The following is a 22,503-nucleotide window of genomic DNA, read 5'->3' on the forward strand; positions in this document are numbered from 1 at the left end:
GTGTGTGAAAATCCTGAGATACTCAAACCACCTCATCTAGAAACCATCTGTAAGGTGTTAGTACCTGGTGTACTCTACATGGGATTCCAGGTGCTGGATATAAAGATGATTATAACTACAAAGATGATGAGGTCTAGAAAGGCAAGGGTGAGCTAGAGGTCAAGGCAAAAATGCAGACAAGGGAGATCCAGGTGGTTTGGTCATAGTGCTAGAACAGAGGTTGATACACAGAATATAATCACCAGGGCAGAATGGCAGGCAAAAAGAACCCAAGAGGTATAATCAGTAGACAAGACAAGAGTAGAGGTCGGCTCACTAGTGACAGGGAGATCTCCAGGAGATTTTGTAAAGGCAATGGTAGAATTATGAGGGAGCATTTCAGGAATACAGTTTGGGAATACAAGAAGCTCCTACAATAATCAAGCACTGTTGAACAGGATAAATAGGCTGCAGGCCAGTGACATCATCAGGCAAGTTGATAAAGGCCAAGGTAGTGTGCATGCACCGTAGCAGCAGGAAGCCAGGTCTTGCCCGGCGTCTCAGGGAATATTGGAGGGCAATGGCAGCAAACTGGCTTGATCCATACTGGTGTGCAAGCTTCTAGAACCAAGTCAGTTGCACTGGGTATGAGCAAAACCAACATAGAGAGTACACTAAAATGAAACCAGTGAGTCTGTCCTTGGCACTGCGGCTGACACTGCTGTTCCACATGTTATATCAGCAATGCAATGTTTTGCTATATCCTGCATTCAGCCTTTGGTATATTGCAGTTATACTTAAATCATGCAGATTAGATTGATAACTAGGTTCCATAAGCATATATTAGATGACTAGTCAAACCCTCTATGGATATCAACTTTAATTCATATACTACCTAAGTGCAAAGATATATCCAGGTCCCACTCTACAAGACATTAACACAAGATTAGAAAGTTGCCCTTAAATAAGAGACTAACAAATGGTGGTAGTAAGGCTGACAGGGATCATAGGAAGGGTAATACAATGCTACTGTAAAGAAAAGTCTATCAGAAAACATGGACTCGGTCGATGGCAATCACATGGAACCAGAGCCTTTTATGAAATCCAAAGATATATATTGGAGCAAATTACTATATGCTAGTTTTTATCTGGCTCAGTGACAAGACAGAGAAGGTATTCATGGGGCCGCTAGATAATTACATGCTCCACCCCATGTGTAAGGTATAAAGGTGAGGTTGCCAGTAACTAAGAAGCAGGCCATCTCTACAGGATTGTGGATGAAGCTGGTATAATCTTGATAGTAATTGCTGGCCTGAGGAAGGCTACTAGGTGATGATACAGAGATACTTGTATTTCAATCATTCAATGTTAGAAAGACAAGGCAAGAACCTTAAGGATACTTTACAACATGCAATAACCAGGATCTCACATATATATTGTCTATCGCTACTCTATAAATGGTCATTAATATCCAAATTTAATTTCTTACTATTAGAAAGCCCTCAAACATAGTTTTCTCTCTGCTTATTTTACAAGGTAATTACTTTTCTGTTTAGTCAATGGATATATCTAGAATAATGAGTGAGCAAGCAGTGCCATCAAGAGTAGTATTATAGAATTCAAAGTAGACAAAATCTAAACCGGGTATGCCATATTAATGCACGTGTACCAGAAAGATATTTATCATCCTCTTAACTGTGAATCTTTGCTTTTCACATGCAATCCTTTCTTCATACTTTTCTCAGAATTCCATAATGTATAGAGCATAAAAAGAGTATGCAATATAGTGTAATACTCTTAATATTTGAATAGTGATTTAAAGTACTTCAGAGCCTACTAGTGTACTAACACACTAGATGGCACTGTTTTCTCACCCATTAAGTGTCTTGTGATGAACAAGGAGACCATCATTATACGCAACACCTTGAAATCAGCGGAGTACCTAGGTATTTGACAGCCCCATAGCAAAAGTCGGTAAGGGCCCCTCATGTACCACCCAATGGTGAAAAATGTATATAACACATATAACTTTGACAAAGAAGATGCCCCCCCCCCCCCCTCAGCTCTGGGCCCCATAACAGCTGCACCCCTTGCACCTATGGTAGATACACCCATGCTTGAAATATTCTATTGGTGATATCAACTGACAGACGGAGTAGCTGCTTTGGTATGCTGTGGTTTCTGTAGCGTAAAATGTGAGTGCCAGAGTTAGTGGTGAGAGTGGTTAGCCTATTGTAATCACATGTAATATGTGTGTAATCACTTTGTCTTCTTATTGACATATTGACTTTCTGAATGCCAAGAGCAGAAGGTCGACATTCATGATGTCGATATGGTTAAAATGTCAACATAATTATCGCTATCTGCAAAATGTTGACATTGACAGAACATTGTTATTTCCCTTAGCTTTAGTGTTGGCATTACCTTTAGGGTTAGAGATAGGGATAGAAGGACAAGCAAAATATACTGTTCACATTTTAACAATCATCAGTGTCAACATGCTGAATGTCGACATGATCAATAGCAACATTATAAACATGTTGACAAGTTCAATGTCGGTATTCGCATGTCACATTATGAATGTCGATAAAATATGCCACACCCGTACTATGGGCCTGATTCAGAGGTGCACGCAGACATGTTATGTTATTGCAGCGTCTGATTCTGAGCATACGGAGAAGCCCACTTACATCTTTAAAAGCACCACTGGTCACATCATCAAAGCTTGCACCAGCCCTATGACAGGTGCATTTTCTCCATCTGAACATGGGGTCCTGTGTCAGCATCCAAATTTGTACTGCATCATTGGGACACATGCTCAGTGCAACTCGCATATGCATGTGCAGGACTTCCAACATCGACTAAATGCGTGCAGTTAGCTGCACCTCTGAATAAGGCCCTATGTATTTGTTTTTACCATACACTGCTATAAATTTCATACATGTAGAAGTTACTCTTTGCTATAATTTTCTCTTTTGCCTTCAGAAAGTTGGCTGTGACAAAGTAATTGGTTCAACAAAGAAAGAAGACAAATGTGGGGTGTGTGGTGGCGATAACTCACATTGCAAAATCATTAAAGGAACATTCACAAGAACACCCAAAAAAAAAGGTAAGCTAAATGATAAGACACATATGTACTATATATTATGTAAAAATAAAAATCTACAACAGACAAGTCCTAAATTAAAGTATCAAATAAATTGTTTATTCATACATTTTTATAGTGCATTAAATAGCTATATTATTAAATGTTTTATAAAATATAAGGGATCTCATGTGCTTTATATAGTATGTATATAATTAAAAATATAGTCAATGGGCAGACCATACTCAAGAAAAGAGACATCACCCTGAGATATCACTCAGCAAACCTTCATATGCATTGATTATTTATATTTGTGTTCCATATATCTTTAGAAGGGCTGAGTGTTCAAGACATCCAATGGCTTTACAATGTTACTTTGAACTGCTTTAATATATGGAGAGGCCAAAATGAAAATGAACACAGAAGGGAGATGTAGATATAAATAATAGAAGTAATTTAAAAGCTAATTATACTTAGCAGAAGGTATCTCTATCATTTGCAAATGTACTAGTGAGTCATAGTAGTACGGCCCTTAATTGGGATAGGTGTTTGCTACAAATTAGGAAAGGGATTTAGGAGTCACTATTTCAGATGACTTAAAGGCAGGTAAGCAATGTAACAAAGCAATGTGCAAGGCAAGTCAGATTCTTGGTTGCATAGGGAGAGGAACCAATAGCAGGTAGTAATAATGCCCCTGTATAGGTCATTGGTACGGCCCCATCTAGAATACTGTGTTCAGTTCTAGAGGCCATATCTCCAGAAGGCTATAAATACATTAAAGACTGCACAAAGAATGGCAGCTAAAATGGTGAACGACCTACATCGCAAACCTTACCAGGAAAGACTAAAAGATCTTAATATGTTTAGTTATGTTATGTTAATTTGGAGCAGAGAAGGGTAAGAGGGGACATGATAGAAACTTTCAAATATATAATCGGTTTTAACATGGTGCAGGAAGGAGACATTCTTGAAAAGAAGAGAAGTACTAGAGGCATGAGGGCATGCATTGAAACTGGACGGTGGTAGGTTTAAGGGAAAAGGGAGGAAAAATTACTTCATGGAAAGGGTAGTGGATAAATGGAATAGCCTCCCATCAGTGGTGGAAGAGGCAAAGGGGCCTATTCATCATCACTTAATTTCTACAAAAGCAGGTGAAAATGCACATTTTCACCTGCAATTGTAGAAATTAAGTATTTGGGCCATTCATCAAGAAGGTAATGCAGGAGATATCACAGATATCTCCAGCTTACCTTCCTCTCGTGGAATGGCCCACTGTCCCCATACACTAGTATGGGGGCAGAATTAATCAAGCTCCGAAAATACAATATTTTCAGAGCTTGAGTGTGGGAGCACTCGCCATCTTCAGGGTTGCCTCAGGTTGGTGGTCCAGTACCAAATAAAATGATTTTTAGTCAGTGTGATTGGCAAAACTAGTGCTGATGGTTGCCAATCAAATAATATGTGGACAAAAAGAAGTGCAGCCCTGTCAACCGCCACGTAACTGAACCTAAGGGTGACATATAAGCACAATTTACGTCATTTAATATTTTTTTTTGTACTCTTTTATTGGGTACAATAGAAAACACCATATAATAGACATGTAATACAGTAGTAAATAGTAGTACACAGTGGTTCTGAAGAAACAAATGGATATGGTCAAACAAATAAAAATAGAGCATATAATAATTGGACAATATAGACACATACGAGAGAGTAAAAATAACCCTAGTCATGGTGACCATAATGGGTCAAAGAAGGTAACCAGTAACAATTTGTGATTAGAGAGGAGAGTTACCAAAGGGAAAGGGAAGAAGCGGGGAAACGAGTCAAGAAAGAAGGGAGAAAGAAAATATGATGGAGGAGGGAGAAATGTTCTGATGGGAGTTAGCTGAGCCCTGGAAGAGGAACATTTTTATGGGAGTACCACGGGTTCCAGGTAGATTGGAATTCCATACACTTCATTTAATTTTTGTTGAATTACTCAATAAGAAACTTTTGGCCCATGGGTGCCTTGGTAAAAATTCTGATAATCTAGGGTAGCGTGATTATAAAAAGTTTGGGAACCACTGCCTTAAGGTGCACATCCACTACACGATATAAATGGACGATTGAACGATTACGACATCTTTATGGTTTAATCGTTCATTAATCGTGCAGTGGATATGCCGGCAACCACTCCCACATCTGCCATCGCTTGAACATACTGCCCAACCTGCTGATATCGACAGGTTGTGCATGTGTGAGGGAGGGTGCCTGCACTGAACGACATATAGTTCAGAGTGGGCACTGCACAGTATGATGAACAATTGTACGATAACGATATCCTTATTGTACAGTCGTTCATTAGTCGTGTAGTGGATATGCACCTTTAGACTGTTAACAAATCATTGGATGCAAGGTATGTTAAACATATCTACCTAACTTATGTACACCAATATCCAATTCAATTTAAAAGTACAACCCATGCATCTGTACCTTATGAAATTAGTTATATGGAGAAAGGAGACACTGAATACATACAATTTACTATTGAGCTAAAAAGAAAACTAATTTGGACATATACTGTACTCTACTCTAATCACATGCTTAAGGATATGAACATTGCTATTTTAAAAAACACAGGACTGGAAATGGAATAAAATACAGTTTGAACATATAAACTTACAGAGAAATTACATTTTCCAAACTACTTAATTTATATAGGGAGAAATGTTATTAAGGGGCCTATTCATGATGTTAATTATCAGGGTCCGAACGGACACCAATAATTAACATTCTAACTTGCCGTGGCCACCGGAGAAATTCAGCATTGCGCCCGCGAGCGGCTTCGCTGCTCCTTTCGGAGCAGTGAATCTTTTCATTGCTCCTGTCGGAGCAGTGACGGCGGTGCGTATGTGCGACCTACAGGTCACGCATGCGAACATGAGCCCCGACTCCGGCGGAAGGAGCCGGACAGGGGCGGAGGGATCCGAAGGATCCCTTCTCGCAACCCGGACCTTCTTCCCATAGGGCGGGTAGCGATCCACAAGCGGGGGTATTCGCCATCTGAAGATGGCGAATGAAGATGGCGAATGCTCCCGCAGTCAAGCTCCGAAAATATAATATTTTCGGAGCTTGATGAATTCTGCCCCCATGCTGGGACAGCGGGACATTCCGCAAACAGAAGGTAAGTAGGAGATATCTGTGATACTAGTGTATGGGGACAGCGGGCCATTCCGCAAACAGAAGGTAAGTAGGAAATATCTCCTGCTTTACCTTCTTAATGAATGGCCTGAATACTTAATTTTCACAATTGCAGGTGAAAATCTGCTTTTTCACCTGCTTTTGTGAATATTGAGTGATGATGAATAGGCCCCAAAGTCTCTGAAAAGTACAGTATGATTGTGGCGACTTTGGTCTCTAGTCACAGGATGTAATAGCCCATGAATTGGAGGCTGAGTTGCCAACTTGCGCTGGGTTATGATGTCTAACATTGCCAGCAGCAGCACTAGTGCTTCTGCTATTAGGGAAGTCAAGGGAACAGAGTGTGTGGGTCCCTACCTGAAATTTTTCATTACAAGCAGTAGGTATTTCTAGCTAGGGCTCATAGCACTATTCCAGGAGGGGGAGGGATGGCGAGAGCGATACAGTAACAAACAGCGGTAATCTTTAATTACCGCTGTTTGTTAAATATTGAAAGGGTAACATAACCCCTTTAGCGAGTGCTAAAGGGGTTATGTATCGTTAATAAATGGAGCCCTAAGCCGGTTATGTCCGTTATCAGAATCAATCTTCATTACCGTTGCCGAAACTATGTATGTAGATTTAGCTTGTTCATTCATTATGCAAGATGGTGGATGCTGTTATCTGTCCAGTGGTTTGCAGTGTTAGAAAGTGGATCCCAGGAGATTGGGACGGGTGGTGGTCTGAGTCCGTACTGCAGGTGGTTATGGCTTCATTTCTTGCCTCTAATCATGTCAGCTGATCTCTCTTTGGTCAGTTTTGTCACTTCCTAGTATCTGATTATTCTTGATTGTCAGATTGCGTTTTCAGAATGTAATCTATGCTTCACATTCTGCCGTGTTCAATGCAGGTGTAAAGGAACTTAATGTCATAGGTTGCGAGATTGTCACCCTGCTGCCATTTTATATCTAGAATTTCCAAGACCTGAGCTATATCTACAGGCTCAGTTGTGTAGAGACTAAGGGGTGAAGAAACTGATCAGTGTACTGTAGCATTTTGGTTATAGATCCCATTCCAGAGATTATGGGAAGGCCGGTTGGATTTTCTTGATTTTTGTGCACCCTTGGTAAGAACTAAAACACTGGAGCTCTGTGGTTTGGTTGAGTTAGATAACAGACATTTTGTTTGTTTACAAATCCTCTTTGATATCCTTTGTTAAGCAGAATGCTTCCTTGTATTAGTTTGTGGGGTCTATTTTCCAGATTTTATACATTTGGCCATCGGATTGTAGTCTCAGTGCTTCATCAACATATTTTTCCTTTTTGCGGGTTACAACTTCACCTCCCCCTTCCTTTGTCTGCTGGTTTTATTACTATTTTCCTATTATCTTTCAGGGTTTTTAGGCCTTCCATCTCTAATCTTGTAGGACTTAGATCATCTATTTCTCTTTCTGGGTGTTTTACTTTTACAGATCATCCTCAACAGATCTTTTAAAGCTTTATTGAAGGCTCATTTCACATGCCTGGGGTAGAAAAGGGATTTTTCCTTTTAGGTTTGTGTGTATAAAAGAATCTGTCTGACCTATCTAAAGATAGGCATATTTTTGGCATACACACGTATCAGAATATAGTGTAACTCTGGTTACACACCCACTGCACTGCCACAAGATGGCTCTCTTACTCGCATATGCCCAGTTGCCAGCCAGAAATATCCATTACATGGATAAAGAGAAATATCTGAAATGCAGAGATTTACCTATGTGTAAGTTTGCTACCGTGCATTCATAGTATGTTAAGATTTGCTAGATTCAGACTTACAGCGCATACAACTCAGAATGAGACCCTAAGAGTAATTTACAATGTATACATAAGGTAGATCTGCACTTCATTTTATGATTTACACAAGTAGGCAAGGATCGGTATGAAATACCGGCAGCTCAAATCCCGATAGCGGCATCCCAATACCTGAAAATCTTGAAAGGGGTGGTAAGTATGCTATGCCTACCCCTCTCCCCCCTAACACTCCTAACAGTGGTGCCTAACCCTAACTAGAGATGAGCGGGTCCGGTTCCGTAAGAACCGGACCCACCCGAACTTCAGGGATCCGAGGCAGATACCAGTCAGCTCGGGTTTTCCCGTCTGACTCTGATCTGAAAGCGAGGCAAAACGTCATCATCCCGCTGTCGGATTCTCACGGGTTTTGGATTCTATAAAAGGTCCTGCGATTCGCCGCCATTTTTCATTCCGGAATGTGGAGAGTGGAGAGAGAGGGAGCTTGGAGCTCTGCTGTGCTGTTGTTATATTGTCAATACTTAATACTTGTTACTGGCTGGCTGTTGTCTATAGAGGGGCTGGCTGGCTGTTGTCGTATCCATAGGGGTTGGCTGGCTGTCGTTGTCCTGTCCATAGGGGCGGGCTGTTGCACTTGGCCTGTTCATAAGGGGCTGGCTGGCTGTAGTGCTGTGTTGTCCTGGGGGTGCTCTGTCCTTCAGGGGTGCTCTTCACCCACCCCCAGTGTGAAAAAATATAAACAATTTGTGTTAGCCACACTTGTCATCAGTGCAGGGGTGCTGTGCTGCTGTCAAGGGGCTGCTGCCTCTATTCAGGGGTTCACACCAGTGTTAAAAAGAAAATAAACAATTTTTTTGTGTTCGTGTCATTGGTGTAACTGCGCAGGGGTGCTGTGCTCCTGTCTGTTGAGGGGCTGCTGCCCAAAATAATAAAAAAAACTTTTTTTTGTGTGTGTGGTTGCGTGTGTAGTGGGTATGGAGGACAGTCACTTGACCCGGAGAGCAGGATCCACATACCAGTCTTGTAGCTGCCGGCAGCAGTCATGATGACGATGCAAGGCCGTCAATGTCATCTATGAAAGCCGATGTACCAGGGCTTAAATCAGACCAAAAAGTCAGGCTAAAAAAATCAACTTTTACCCTATTAAAGTAAAAATTATTTAAAGCTAAGTCAGCTTTAGAGAAACAAAAAATTGCCAATATGCCATTCACTACACGAAGTGGCAAGGAAAGGATAAGGCATTGGCCTGTATATATGGCTGATGGTTCTAGTGATAATTTAATCCCCTCTGCTTGTAGGAGAGGTACAAAAAAATTACAATTGTTAAGACGAGTAAGACACTGGAACCAACTGTGTGCTTGGAAAAATCAGAAATCCCAGATGAGAGTCTAAGTGTGACTGCTGTTGCCATGTGTGAGCCCGACCTTTCTAATACTGTACTTGAAGAGGATCCTCCTTCCACCATTTGTGTGCCTTCTTACATAGAAACTGAGGATGCTTCTGTGGAATTGCACGAGGATGATGATGATATTTATGTAGTTGGCGATAACAACAAGGATGATGAGGATGTTGATGGTGAGGATGTTTGTGTAAAAACTGTAAATCAGGCAACAGTTGTTGCCCATGGTGGGAAAAATCCCATTGTTGCCATGCCTGGGCAAAGGACCAAAAAATCCACTTCTCATGTGTGGTATTATTTCCACCCAAGTCCGGACAACCTTTGCCAAGCCATTTGTAACCATTGCCAAGTAACAGTGAGTAGAGGTAAGGAACATAACCATCTTGGAACCTCCTCCCTGTTACGTCACTTGAAGCGCATTCATCAAATCGGAAAGGGTATAGAAACTTTGGGGACAAAAAAAAAGAACAACAATCAGTCCAGTGTCACCAAACTGCTCCCTTCTATCTTTATCCAAGCGCCTGCAATATCCACCACCAACACCATCATCATCGACATCCTCATTCGTCATCGGAAGTAGTCCTGCATCCAATATCATAAGGACTGACTCTTATCCTATCCATTGTTCCTCAGAAGGATCCTTGAGTGTCACACCTGCTGCTGCTGTTGATATAAGTGATCTTCATCCAAGAAGGAGACCAGGAAGAAGACTACTTTTAGTAGTTTAGGAAGTTCAGCAAAACAATTGACTATCACACAGTCCCTTGCATTGGTGAACAAATATGACAGCAAGCTGCACAGCGGAGTACTGACGCCATAACAGCTATGCTGGTATTAGATGTGCATCCAGTGTCCACCATTAATTCAGTGGGTTTTACCCAGTTAATGGAGGTAATGTGTCCCCACTACAATGTGCCTTCCTGATTCCACTTCTCTAGAATAGCAATTCCCAATCTTTACAAGGGCATTAAAAAAAATCGTATTAATGTCCTCCGAATTGCCGTTGGACAAGTGGGACAGGGCAAACTAAAGATTACATGACTGTGACAGCCCTCTGGGTAGGTGTATTGCCTCCAACTGTGCAAACAGCAGCAGCATCATCTAACAAATGCCAGTGTCACGACCAGGGGTGACAGGCTGCTGAGATCGCGGTGCTTACCGCTCCGGGCGCTGTGGCATGGTGTTTCCAGCAGAGGTGCAGGTTCCTGGAGAATAGCGCTGGGTGCTGTGAGTCTCCGCAGACCAAGGGCTTCCATCTGGAGGCAGGTGAGAGGGGCTGAGACTGGCAGAGCTTCCATGCTGTGACCACTGGGCGCGGCCATCTTGGATTTGGGTCACATGTCATTTCTGGCCAATCAGGTTCAGTCTGGGCTGGGGAGGCTAGCAACCAATCCTGCACTACCTGAGGGTACTAAAGGGCTGTCCAGAGGCTCTTTAGTTGCCAGTGCAATGTCTATCACAGCGTATGCTGTGAGCTAGTTCTCTGTGCTCCTTTGCTCATTTAAAGTGTCAGTACCAGTGTGTTTCTGCAGACTCCCCTCTCAGCCTTGGTGCAGTTTGCTCCTGTTACTACCTGTCTCCTGATCCCGTCTACCTGCTATACCCAGCCTACCCCGGGTCTCTAAGTTCCGCCAGTGTCTCGCAGCCTGGTTCTGATCCCGTCGCGTGCCACTGCTTCATGAGTCATACTCCCCTAAGGCCGGCTGCCTTCAAGTACCAGCAAACAAGTCCTCATTCCTCATCCGACTCCACTCCGGGTCCAAGCGCACGCCAAGCCGTGACAGTTTGCACTGGCCAGATGGATTCGGCCAGTGGACAGGATCTGAGGGCCGACTTGCTCCAGGGTATCGCCAGTCGCCTAGAGGGACTAGAGGCGTTTCAGCGCCAAATGGCTCAGTTCCTGCAGGAAATGTCTCTTCGTCAGGATACGCTGCAAGCTTCCCTGGTTACTGTTAATTTGCCTGCCGCCACCAACCAGCCAGCAGCTCCAGCTGTCCCTGTTCCACCTGCACCATCTCATTTGCACCTTCCGACTCCCAATAAGTTTGACGGGAACCCCAAGTTGTGCCGAGGGTTTCTCAACCAGTGTGACGTCCACTTCACACTACAGCCTGCGAACTTTCCATCTCCAAAATCCAAAGTGGCATATATAGTGTCTCTACTGACCGGTTCTGCCCTGGACTGGGTTTCGCCTCTCTGGGAGAGGTCCGACCCGTTACTAGACAACTACTCTGGATTCCCCACGTCCTTCCGGAGGATTTTCGACGAGCCCGGCAGAACAACCTCCGCGGCGATGGAAATCCTGCGACTTCACCAAGGGAACCAACCAGTCAGTCAGTATATCATTCAATTCCAAACGCTGGCTTCGGAACTAAAAGGGAATGAAGAAGCCCTGACTTCCACCTTTTGGAATGGATTGACAGATCGCATAAAAGATGACATCGCCACTCGTGATCCGCCGGCTACCCTCAATGATCTTATCTCCCTTTGCAATAAAGTGGATTTGCGGTACAGAGAACGCCAGAGTGAAAAAACTAGGGGAGATCGCTTTAGGTTCCGGCCGACCACTACTCCAACCCTCCCTCCGTCTGAACCTGCGGGTGACGAACCCATGCAGATTAACCGGGCCCGCCTCACGGTAGAAGAACGGCAAAGACGCCGACGAGAAAATCTATGCATGTACTGCGGGGAGACCAGTCATATGGTTGCAGCCTGCCCACGTCGTCCGGGAAACTCCCGATCCTAATCTGTGCCGGAGACACCAGGTTAGTAGTGATGTCTCCGTCTCCGTCAAAAAATGAATCTACCCTCTCCATTACTTTTGAGATCTCCACTGGTTCTAAAACTGTTCTTTCTCTCCTCGATTCAGGGGCCGCTGAAAATTTTATCACCGCTGAACTTGTCCAGAGGCTCCGGCTTCCTGTCTCCTCTCTCGACCACACCATCACTCTATCTGCTGTAGATGGCACTCAGATTACCAACGGAATCATCTCTCAACGTACCCTTCCTGTGCCAGTTCGTATCGGAGCTCTCCACACTGAAACTGTCCGATTCCTAGTAATTCCCAAAGCCTCCCATGAGGTCATCCTTGGATACCCCTGGTTACGCAAGCACTCCCCCAATATTGATTGGGGCACCATGCAGATCTTGTCCTGGGGAGAAACTTGTCAAGTATCCTGCCTTCCTCAAATCAAACCCGTCAAAGGTAGTTACATTGCAACAACTACTCCAATTCCCTACCAGTATCGCTCCTTCTCCGATGTCTTCTGTAAGACCGGAGCCGATATTCAGCCTCCTCATCGGGAGTGGGACTGTCCTATTGAGTTGATTCCTGGCAAAACTCCTCCGCGAGGTCGTACTTACCCACTCTCCCTACCCGAGACTGAAGCCATGTCAGCATACATCCAGGAGAACCTGCAAAAGGGGTTCATTCGACCATCCTCCTCACCGGCAGGGGCAGGATTCTTTTTTGTGTCTAAGAAGGATGGAGGCCTGCGTCCTTGCATTGATTACAGGGGCTTAAACGATATAACCATCAAAAATCGCTACCCGATACCCCTCATTACCGAACTTTTCGATCGAGTAAAAGGTGCTACTATTTTTACCAAGCTGGATTTAAGAGGGGCCTACAATCTCATTAGGATACGAGCCGGGGACGAATGGAAAACAGCATTCAATACTCGAGACGGGCATTTTGAATACCTGGTAATGCCTTTTGGTCTCTGTAACGCTCCTGCTGTGTTCCAAAACTTTGTGAATGAGATCTTTCGGGACTTACTATATATCTCTGTGGTAGTAAACCTCGACGATATTCTGATATTCTCCTCCAACATTGTCAGACATCGATCCCAAGTCAAGGAGGTGTTAACTCGCCTACGAAAGAACCACCTGTACTGCAAAGCTGAAAAATGCGTATTTGAAGTTCCCTCAGTTCCCTTTTTAGGTTACATCGTTTCAGGTGCCGGCCTTGAAATGGATCCCCAGAAAGTTCAGGCAATATTGGACTGGTCTCGTCCGAATTCTTTGAAGGCAGTACAAAGATTTTTGGGCTTCGCAAATTATTATCGAAGGTTTATCAAAGGATTTTCCAATCTAATGGCACCCATTTCCGCCCTAACTTGCAAGGGGGCAAATCCATCCCGATGGCCTCCAGAGGCTGAAACTGCCTTTCAACTCTTAAAGCAAGCCTTCATTTCTGCCCCCGTGCTGAGACAACCCAACATTAACTACCCATTCTTTCTTGAGGTAGACGCCTCTTCTGAAGCGGTAGGGGCAGTACTATCCCAGAAACTCGAGGATAGCAAGTTTCATCCCTGTGGCTTCTTCTCAAAGAAATTTTCCCAAGCAGTAAAGAATTATCCCATTGGAGAGCAGGAATTATTGGCTGTGAAACTAGCTTTTGAAGAGTGGCGTTATCTTCTTGAGGGCGCGATGTATCCCATCACCGTTTATACAGATCATCGGAATCTCCTATACCTAAAAAATATTCAGTGTCTGAGTTCCTGCCTGGCTCGATGGTCAATATTCTTTTCTCGTTTCAATTTTACTTTAACTTTTCGCCCAGGCTCACTAAATCAAAAAGCAGATGCCCTCTCTCGATCACTCTCCTCCGACACATCTTCCAAAAGTCATAAGGAAACTCCAGTTCTAGACTCCAGAGTATTCGCTACCACTTACATTCAACCTCCTCCCGGGAAGACATTTGTGGCCTCAGATATGCGCAAGCAGCTTTTGAAGTGGGCTCATACCTCTCGTTTTGCCGGACACCCGGGCATACGCAACACCTTGGAATTCCTGCAACGATCATACTGGTGGCCTGCTATGAAGTCGGAAATTGAAGCTTTTATCGCCTCCTGTCCACAGTGTGCTCAACATAAAACATCCAGACAGGTTCCTGCCGGCACACTCCTACCTCTGTCAGTACCAACCCATCCTTGGACACACCTTTCCATGGACTTTGTAACGGATCTACCTGTTTCTAATGGGTTTACCACCATCTGGGTAGTAGTGGATCGTTTCTCCAAAATGGTTCATTTCGTTCCCCTCAAGAAGTTGCCGTCTGCTCCAGAGTTGGCTCAGTTATTCGTCGACAACATCTTCCGTCTCCATGGACTTCCAACTGAGATTGTTTCTGATAGAGGGGTACAGTTCGTAGCCAGATTTTGGAGAGCTATATGTTCTATCTTTCAAATCAAATTTTTCAACAGCTTACCATCCTCAGTCTAACGGGTCTACAGAGAGGGTCAATCAAGACCTTGAGACTTTCTTAAGAATTCACATGTCTTCATCACAAGACAACTGGGCGGACACCATACCCTGGGCCGAATTTGCCCATAACAGCTCCTATCATTCATCTACGGGGCAAACCCCATTCTTTATAGTTTTTGGACTGTATCCCAGAGTACGAGAGTTTCAAGAATTGCCAGTCTTCGATGTACCAGCAGTGACCTCCACCCTACAGAAATTCTCTCAGATTTGGACTCAGGTCCATTCCTCCTTACAAAAAGCCTCTCTTCGATATAAATTAACAGCGGACAAAAAAAGGAGAGCGGTGCCCAGCCTAAAAACAGGTGACTTAGTATGGCTATCCACTCGTAATCTTCGCCTTAAAGTGCCGTCTATGAAATTTGCTCCTCGTTTCATCGGTCCTTTTCCCATCGTTCAAGTGATCAATCCAGTAGCCTATAAATTAAAACTTCCGTCCTACCTCAAAATACCAAATTCCTTTCATATTTCCCTGCTGAAACCTCTCATCCTGAATCGCTTTCGCAAGACTTTGCCACGCTCCCCCAAAGTCTTGACTGAGAGGGGTGTAGAGTTCGAGATCAAACAGGTCCTGGACTCTCGTTTTCGTTATGGGCAACTCCAATATCTACTGGATTGGAAAGGTTACGGTCCCGAAGAACCTTGCTGGGTGAAAGCTGAGGATGTCTACGCTCCTCGCCTAGTGCTTAAGTTTCACTCTGAGAATCCTGGTAAACCGAAGAAGTGTCCAGAGGCCACTCCTAAAGGAGGGGGTACTGTCACGACCAGGGGTGACAGGCTGCTGAGATCGCGGCGCTTACCGCTCCGGGCGCTGTGGCATGGTGTTTCCAGCAGAGGTGCAGGTTCCTGGAGAATAGCGCTGGGTGCTGTGAGTCTCCGCAGACCAAGGGCTTCCATCTGGAGGCAGGTGAGAGGGGCTGAGACTGGCAGAGCTTCCATGCTGTGACCACTGGGCGCGGCCATCTTGGATTTGGGTCACATGTCGTTTCTGGCCAATCAGGTTCAGTCTGGGCTGGGGAGGCTAGCAACCAATCCTGCACTACCTGAGGGTACTAAAGGGCTGTCCAGAGGCTCTTTAGTTGCCAGTGCAACGTCTATCACAGCGTATGCTGTGAGCTAGTTCTCTGTGCTCCTTTGCTCATTTAAAGTGTCAGTACCAGTGTGTTTCTGCAGACTCCCCTCTCAGCCTTGGTGCAGTTTGCTCCTGTTACTACCTGTCTCCTGATCCCGTCTACCTGCTATACCCAGCCTACCCCGGGTCTCTAAGTTCCGCCAGTGTCTCGCAGCCTGGTTCTGATCCCGTCGCGTGCCACTGCTTCATGAGTCATACTCCCCTAAGGCCGGCTGCCTTCAAGTACTAGCAAACAAGTCCTCATTCCTCATCCGACTCCACTCCGGGTCCAAGCGCACGCCAAGCCGTGACAGCCAGCTCATTCAGAGGCACTAAGTATGTGGGACTTGTAGATCAAGCCCTTCATTCGCTTCGACAGGATCCAAGGGTCGTCAATCTCTTGAAATCAGATCACTATATTTTGGAGACAATACTTGATCCTAGGTTTAAGTCATACTTTGTGTCTTTCTTTCCGATGGACAAAAATCTTAAAATATGCAAAGAGCTGGTGGTGACAAAAATGTCAGCTCAAGCGGAATGTGACACGACAGCATCTCCTCCTTCAGTTTCTACAGCTGCCAGGAAAAAACTACATTTTCCTAAGAGACCCACTGCTGGTGGTGATCTAGATCAGTTAGAAAAACTAATGACATCTGGTTGGGTCTGAGGGAACTGCCTACGATGAGTGACATGTCTACCGTGACTTTGTCTGATACCGTCACCATTCAGAGAATGGTGGATGACTATTTTAAGTATAGCATCAAAATAGGCATGTCAGACAGTCCGTTTCACTACTGGAAGGAAAAAGAGGCAATTTGGAGTCCTTTACACAAACTGGCTTTGCTGTACTTAATTTTCCCACCCTCCAGTGTGTATTCTGAAAGAGTTTTCAGCGCAGCCGGGAACCTTGTCAGTGATCGTCATAGGAGGTTACTTCCCCAAAATGTTCATCAAAATGAATTACAAATTCCATGAGGAAGACCTTTACCAGCACTTAAGTCCCAAAAATACAGAAGCGTCTGACTCTGTAATGGTGGATTCCAGCGGGGACGAATTCATATTGTGTGAAGAAGAGGAGGATGCACACACTGATGAGGATGACGATGATGACATCTAATGTATTGTAAAGCCAGTTTGTGTATGGGATCATTGCCACCAATGTCCACTGCGCATTGTCAGCTTGTTTTGTGGGGGGTCCAAACAAACCAATCATTTCAGCTGCAAGTGGCAGTCCCTGTCGCTGAAGTGATTGGTTTGTTAAACTGTGAATGTTCTGTTTCATATACAACATAAGGTTGGGTTGGAGGGCCCAAGGACAATTCCATCTTGCACCCTTTTCCTTTCCATTATGTGCTGGTTGGGGCATTGCTGCCTCACATTTTAATGTTATGGTTTATGAATGTCCAGAAATTGGAATGGCCACAGAAAGCATCTCCTCCATGCCCCCTTTCTGAACCAGTTGCTGCTTGTTGTGTCAACCCAAAGGCACAAGTCGTACAACAGTGACATTCAGCCAAGGGTTCTCAGCCCTTAAGGCTGCTACACGGCCCAAAGGCTGCATCCTGCTTCACTGCCCAAAGACCACCTGTCGTCACTCCTCACTAGCACTCAAGGCTGTAATGGCCACAACTTGCCAAGAGTTTCAGGCCTCAAGGCTGTTGCAGGACTGGTTCCTTCCTAATCATAGCTCTGTATTCCACTACTACTCAGCCCGGAGGCTGCATCAACAATTAACTATCAACTATCAATTCTTCAGCCAGGGGCTGCACCAATTATCAATTCTTCAGTCAGTGGCTGCACCAATTATCAATTATTCAGCCAGGGGCTGCACCAATTATTAATTCTTCAGCCAAGGGCTGCACCAATTATCAATTCAGCCAGGGGCTGCACCAATTATCAATTCTTCAGCCAGCCAGGGGCTGCACCAATTATCAATTCTTCAGCCAGGGGCTGCACCAATTATCAATTCTTCAGCCAGCCAGGGGCTGCACCAATTATCAATTCAGCCAGGGGCTGCACCAATTATCAATTCTTCAGCCAGCCAGGGGCTGCACCAATTATCAATTCTTCTGCCAGGGGCATAACAAATTATAAATTCTTCAGCCAGCCAGGGGCTGCACCAATTATCATTTCAGCCAGGGCTGCACCAATTATCAATTCTTCAGCCAGTCAGGGGCTGGACCAATTATCTTTTCAGCCACAGGCTGCACCAATTATCAATTCTTCAGCCAGTCAGGGGCTTCACAAATGATCAATTCAGACAGGGGCTGCACCAATTATCAATTAATTTCTTCAGCCAGTGGCTGCACCAATTAATTCTTCAGCCAGGAGTTACACCAATTATCAATTCTTCAATCCTCATCTTTGCACAGTCCTCAACTTTATCACTCAGTTTTGTGCTAGCTAGCTGGATGCAACCATTTGGCCCTTAACTAGATGAAAAAATCATTATTGTGAGCTGTGAGGTGGTCAAAATTGACTGGAAACAAGTGTAATTTTTTTTAATTAAGGTTAATAATACTGTAGGAACAAAAAAAGGCCCATTTTATGTGATTTTAGCTGTTTTTATGATTTTTTAAAGAAAAAATCCAGATCCAAAACCTAAAAACATAACACGGAGGTGAGGTTTTGGCAAAACCCATCCAGATCCAAAACTAGGGGGATCCAGAACCAAAACACGACGGTCAGTGCACATCTCTAATCCTAACCCTCCCCGGGGGGTGTGTAACCTTAAGTTACCCCGGGGGTGCCCTAACCTAACCCTCCTGTTCCCCGTGGCTAAGACCTAAGAAGCCCCACTTACCTTCGTTTTGCCGACTGTCTGGATTTCGGCGTGTGGCTATAGAAAGGCGTCGTGATTTCGACGCCTGTCTTTAGTCCCGGGTCGGGCTTCCACTGTCTGGATTCTGACGGCCGGCATCCCGACTACATCCCATTTGTTACTCAACTACATTTCACAGTGCATGCCCATGGAATCGCTTTTATAATTAAGGGATGTGCCTACATGTGAAGTTGCTCTTGGAAATTCAAAGTCCTGACTCCACTTTATGAATATCATATTGCTGGGTTTACACAAGAGTAAAGATATATCAGTTCTGTCTATAGTGCATGTGTCACCATCTTTAATTTGGGGGTTTCTATTACATTAGTTGAATTGTACCTAAATATTTGTGCTTCCATATTATATGCACCTGTGAATCATGGAATATATAAAGACTGATCTCCCCCTCTGAGAAGGTGGAATCGGTGTTTGGATTAGGGGTGTGCACCGGCCACTTTTCGTGTTTTGGATCTGGATCTTTCTTCGTGTTTTGGATCTGGATTGGTTTTGCCAAAACCACCCTTCGGTGTTTTGGGTTCTGGGTTTTGTGTTTTGGATCTGTATTTTTTTTTTAAAAAGCATAAAAACAGCTAAAATCACAGAATGTGTTGATTTTTCTGCTCCTATGCTATTATTAACCTCAAAAACCTTAATTTCCACTCATTTCCAGTTTATTCTGAACACCTCACACCTCACAATAGTGTTTTTATGTCCAAAAGGTTGCACCGAGGTAGATGGATGACTATGCTAAGTGACACGAGTGGGGGGCACAAACACGTGGCCCATCTAGGAGTGACACTGCAGTGGCAGACAGGATGGCAGTTTGAAAAACTAGGCCCCAAATAGTACATAATGCAAAGAAAAAAAGAGGTGCAAGATGGAATTGTCCTTGGGCCCTCCCACCCACCCTTATGTTGTATAAACAGGACATGCACACTTTAACAAACCAATCATTTCACCACCAGGGTCTGCCACACGACTGTGGCTGAAATGATTGGTTCGTTTGGGCCCCCACAAAACAAGCTGGCAATTAATCTGACCCTGCACAAACTGGCTCTACGGAGGCAAGATGTCGTCCTCATCCTCCTCATTCACCGATTCCTCACCCTCTTCAGTGTTGTGTACATCCTCATCCTCACAGAGTATTAATTCGTCCCCGCTGCAATCCACCACCACAGGTCCCTCTGTACGTTCTGGAGGCTGGTCTCCCTGGAAAAGTTGCTAATTCATTTTTATGAACATCATCTTCTCCACATTTTGTGGAAGCAACCTCCTATGCCTTTTGCTGACAAGGTTCCCGGTTGCACTAAACACTCTTTCGGAGTGCACACTGGAGGGGGGGCAACTCAGGTAAAATAGAGCCAGTTTGTACAGGGGCCTCCAAATTGCCTCTTTTTCCTGCCAGTACATGTACGGACTGTCTGACATGCCTACTTGGATGCTGTCACCGATGTAATCCTTTAACAGACAGACGCACGCTTGTCGCTGCTGCTTTGAGGATGCAGGTGCGGCTACAGCCCACACAATTCACAAAGACAGGAAAAAAGAAGAATTTTTTTATTGTTTGTGGAGCACACTTTGAGGGTTACACCACCCTTTAACAGGCAGACACACGCTTGTCGCTGCTGCTTTAAGGATGCAGGTGCGGCTACAGCCCACACATTTCACAAAGACAGAAAAAAAGAAGAATTTTTTTATTGTTTGTGGAGCACACTTTGAGGGTTACACCACCCTTTAACAGGCAGACACACGCTTGTCGCTGCTGCTTTAAGGATGCAGGTGCGGCTACAGCCCACACATTTCACAAAGACAGAAAAAAAAAGAAGAATTTTTTTATTGTTTGTGGAGCGCACTTTGAGAGTTACACCACCCTTTAACAGACAGACGCACGCTTGTTGCTGCTGCTTTGAGGACAGTATCATATGCAGTGACAGTAGACTTGTCAGAAATTGTTGGCACGTCCTTCAGTCCGGACCAGATGTCCAAACTAGCCCTTGACTTATGACACAGGCACACGCTTGGCGCAGCTACTGTGTTGGTGCACGTGCGGCTACATCGCACACAAGTCACAAACACATAAAAAAAATAGTTTTTTATTTTTTGGAGCACTTTGAGGGTTACACCACCCTTTAACAGACAGACGCACGCTTGTCGCTGCTGCTTTAAGGGTGCAGGTGCGGCTACAGCCCACACATTTCACAAAGAGAAAAAAAAAGAAGAATTTTTTTATTGTTTGTGGAGCGCACTTTGAGGGTTACATCACCCTTTAACAGACAGACGCACGCTTGTCGCTGCTGCTTTGAGGATGCAGGTGGAATCTAGACGGGATTTGGAACCGGGGACACACTACCTCCATCAATTGACTAAATCCCACTGCACTAATGGCGGATACCGGACGCACGTCTAACACCAACATAGCAGTCAAGGCCTCAGTTATACGTTTTGCTTCAGGATGACTGCTGTCGTACTTCATCCTCCTCGCTAAGGCCTGTTGGAGGGTCAATTGTTTAGTAAAAGTAGTGGTGTTCCTACTTCCTCTCTGGGATGATGAACAACTCCCAGCAGCAGCAACAGCACTAGGAGGAAGTGGTTCTTGATCTTTCCCTATTTTATTTTTATCGGAGAAAGTTTGGTCCTCCATTTATGTTATATTGATATATACGTGCGGCTAAGGCGCACACAAACACAGAAAATATTTTTTTATTTTTGCTGGAGAGTAGTGCACTTTGTGGGTTACACCACCCTTTAAGAAATGAGCCAGCCGGCTCTTTACTTATGGGACACAGGCGCACGCTTAGCGCTGCTCCTTTGTTGATGCACGTGCGGCTACAGTGCACACAATTCACAAACACAGAAAATATTTTTTTCTTGTTTGGAGTGCCCTTTGGGGGTTACAGCACCCTTTAGCTATCAATCCAGCCGGCCCTTTATTTATGGTACACAGGCGCACGCTTGGCACTACTTTGTTGATGCACGTGCGGCTACTGCGCACACAATTCACAAACACAGAAAATATTTTTTTATTTTGTTTGGAGTGCCCTTTGGGGGTTACAGCACCCTTTAGCGGTCAATCCAGCCGGCCCTTTATTTATGGTACACAGGCGCACGCTTGGCACTACTTTGTTGATGCACGTGCGGCTACTGCGCACATAATTCACAAACACAGAAAATATTTTTTTATTTTGTTTGGAGTGTACTTTGGGGGTTACAGCACCCTTTAACGGACAAGCCAGCCGGCCTTTTACTTATGGGACACAGGCGCACGCTTGGCGCTGCTCCTTCGTTGATGCACGTGCAGCTACAGTGCACACAATTCACAAACACAGAAAAAATTTTTTTATTTTGTTTGGAGTGCCCTTTGGGGGTTACAGCACCCTTTAGCGGTCAATCCAGCCGGCCCTTTATTTATGGGACACAGGCCTCGGATCGGGGGGCTCGGGGGGGTTCGGATTTCAGAAATCCGAACCCGCTCACCCCTAGTTTGGATAGAAACTTATTGTCCCCCCAAATAGAGTGCAAACAAAATGCAGCTTATTCAAGCTTTTGTGTCCCTGCACTTAATCTTAAAAACTGAATCTTTTGCATAAAAATATGGAAAATAATGTTACAACATTACATTTATCCTGCTCTCTCACATCTGACCTTAGGGGCAGTCAATTGTTTTTGCCCATGGGTGTTGGTAATGGGCGCCCGACAGAGCAATTCCATCCAATTGGGAGCAAATACCGCAGACACACCAGTTTCTGCTTGCACTCTCCTGAAATGCTGTTTGGGCACACTAACGAGGACTTTGCACGGGTTTAGCCACTGTACACTTCTGATCCCAATTATGAATACCCCTTAATCGCTAGTCGCTTTTAGCGCTGCAAGTCGCATAAGAAATAATTGCTT

At 44.6% G+C, this 22,503-nt stretch overlaps 1 protein-coding gene across 1 annotated transcript in view; it reads left to right on the forward strand.

Annotated features, from left to right (window-relative positions):
• LOC148539621 (A disintegrin and metalloproteinase with thrombospondin motifs 2-like) overlaps positions 1-22,503 on the forward strand; it is a 975,120-nt gene that overhangs the window by 586,583 nt on the left and 366,034 nt on the right. The window contains exon 14 of the mRNA XM_088451253.1: positions 2,965-3,088. Coding sequence (XP_088307379.1) covers positions 2,965-3,088 — 124 coding nt within the window. The remainder of the gene's footprint in view (positions 1-2,964; positions 3,089-22,503) is intronic.

The sequence above is a fragment of the Taudactylus pleione genome, unplaced genomic scaffold (assembly GCF_031769625.1).
Source record: "Taudactylus pleione unplaced genomic scaffold, aTauple2 ptg000025l, whole genome shotgun sequence".
NCBI lineage: Eukaryota > Metazoa > Chordata > Amphibia > Anura > Myobatrachidae > Taudactylus > Taudactylus pleione.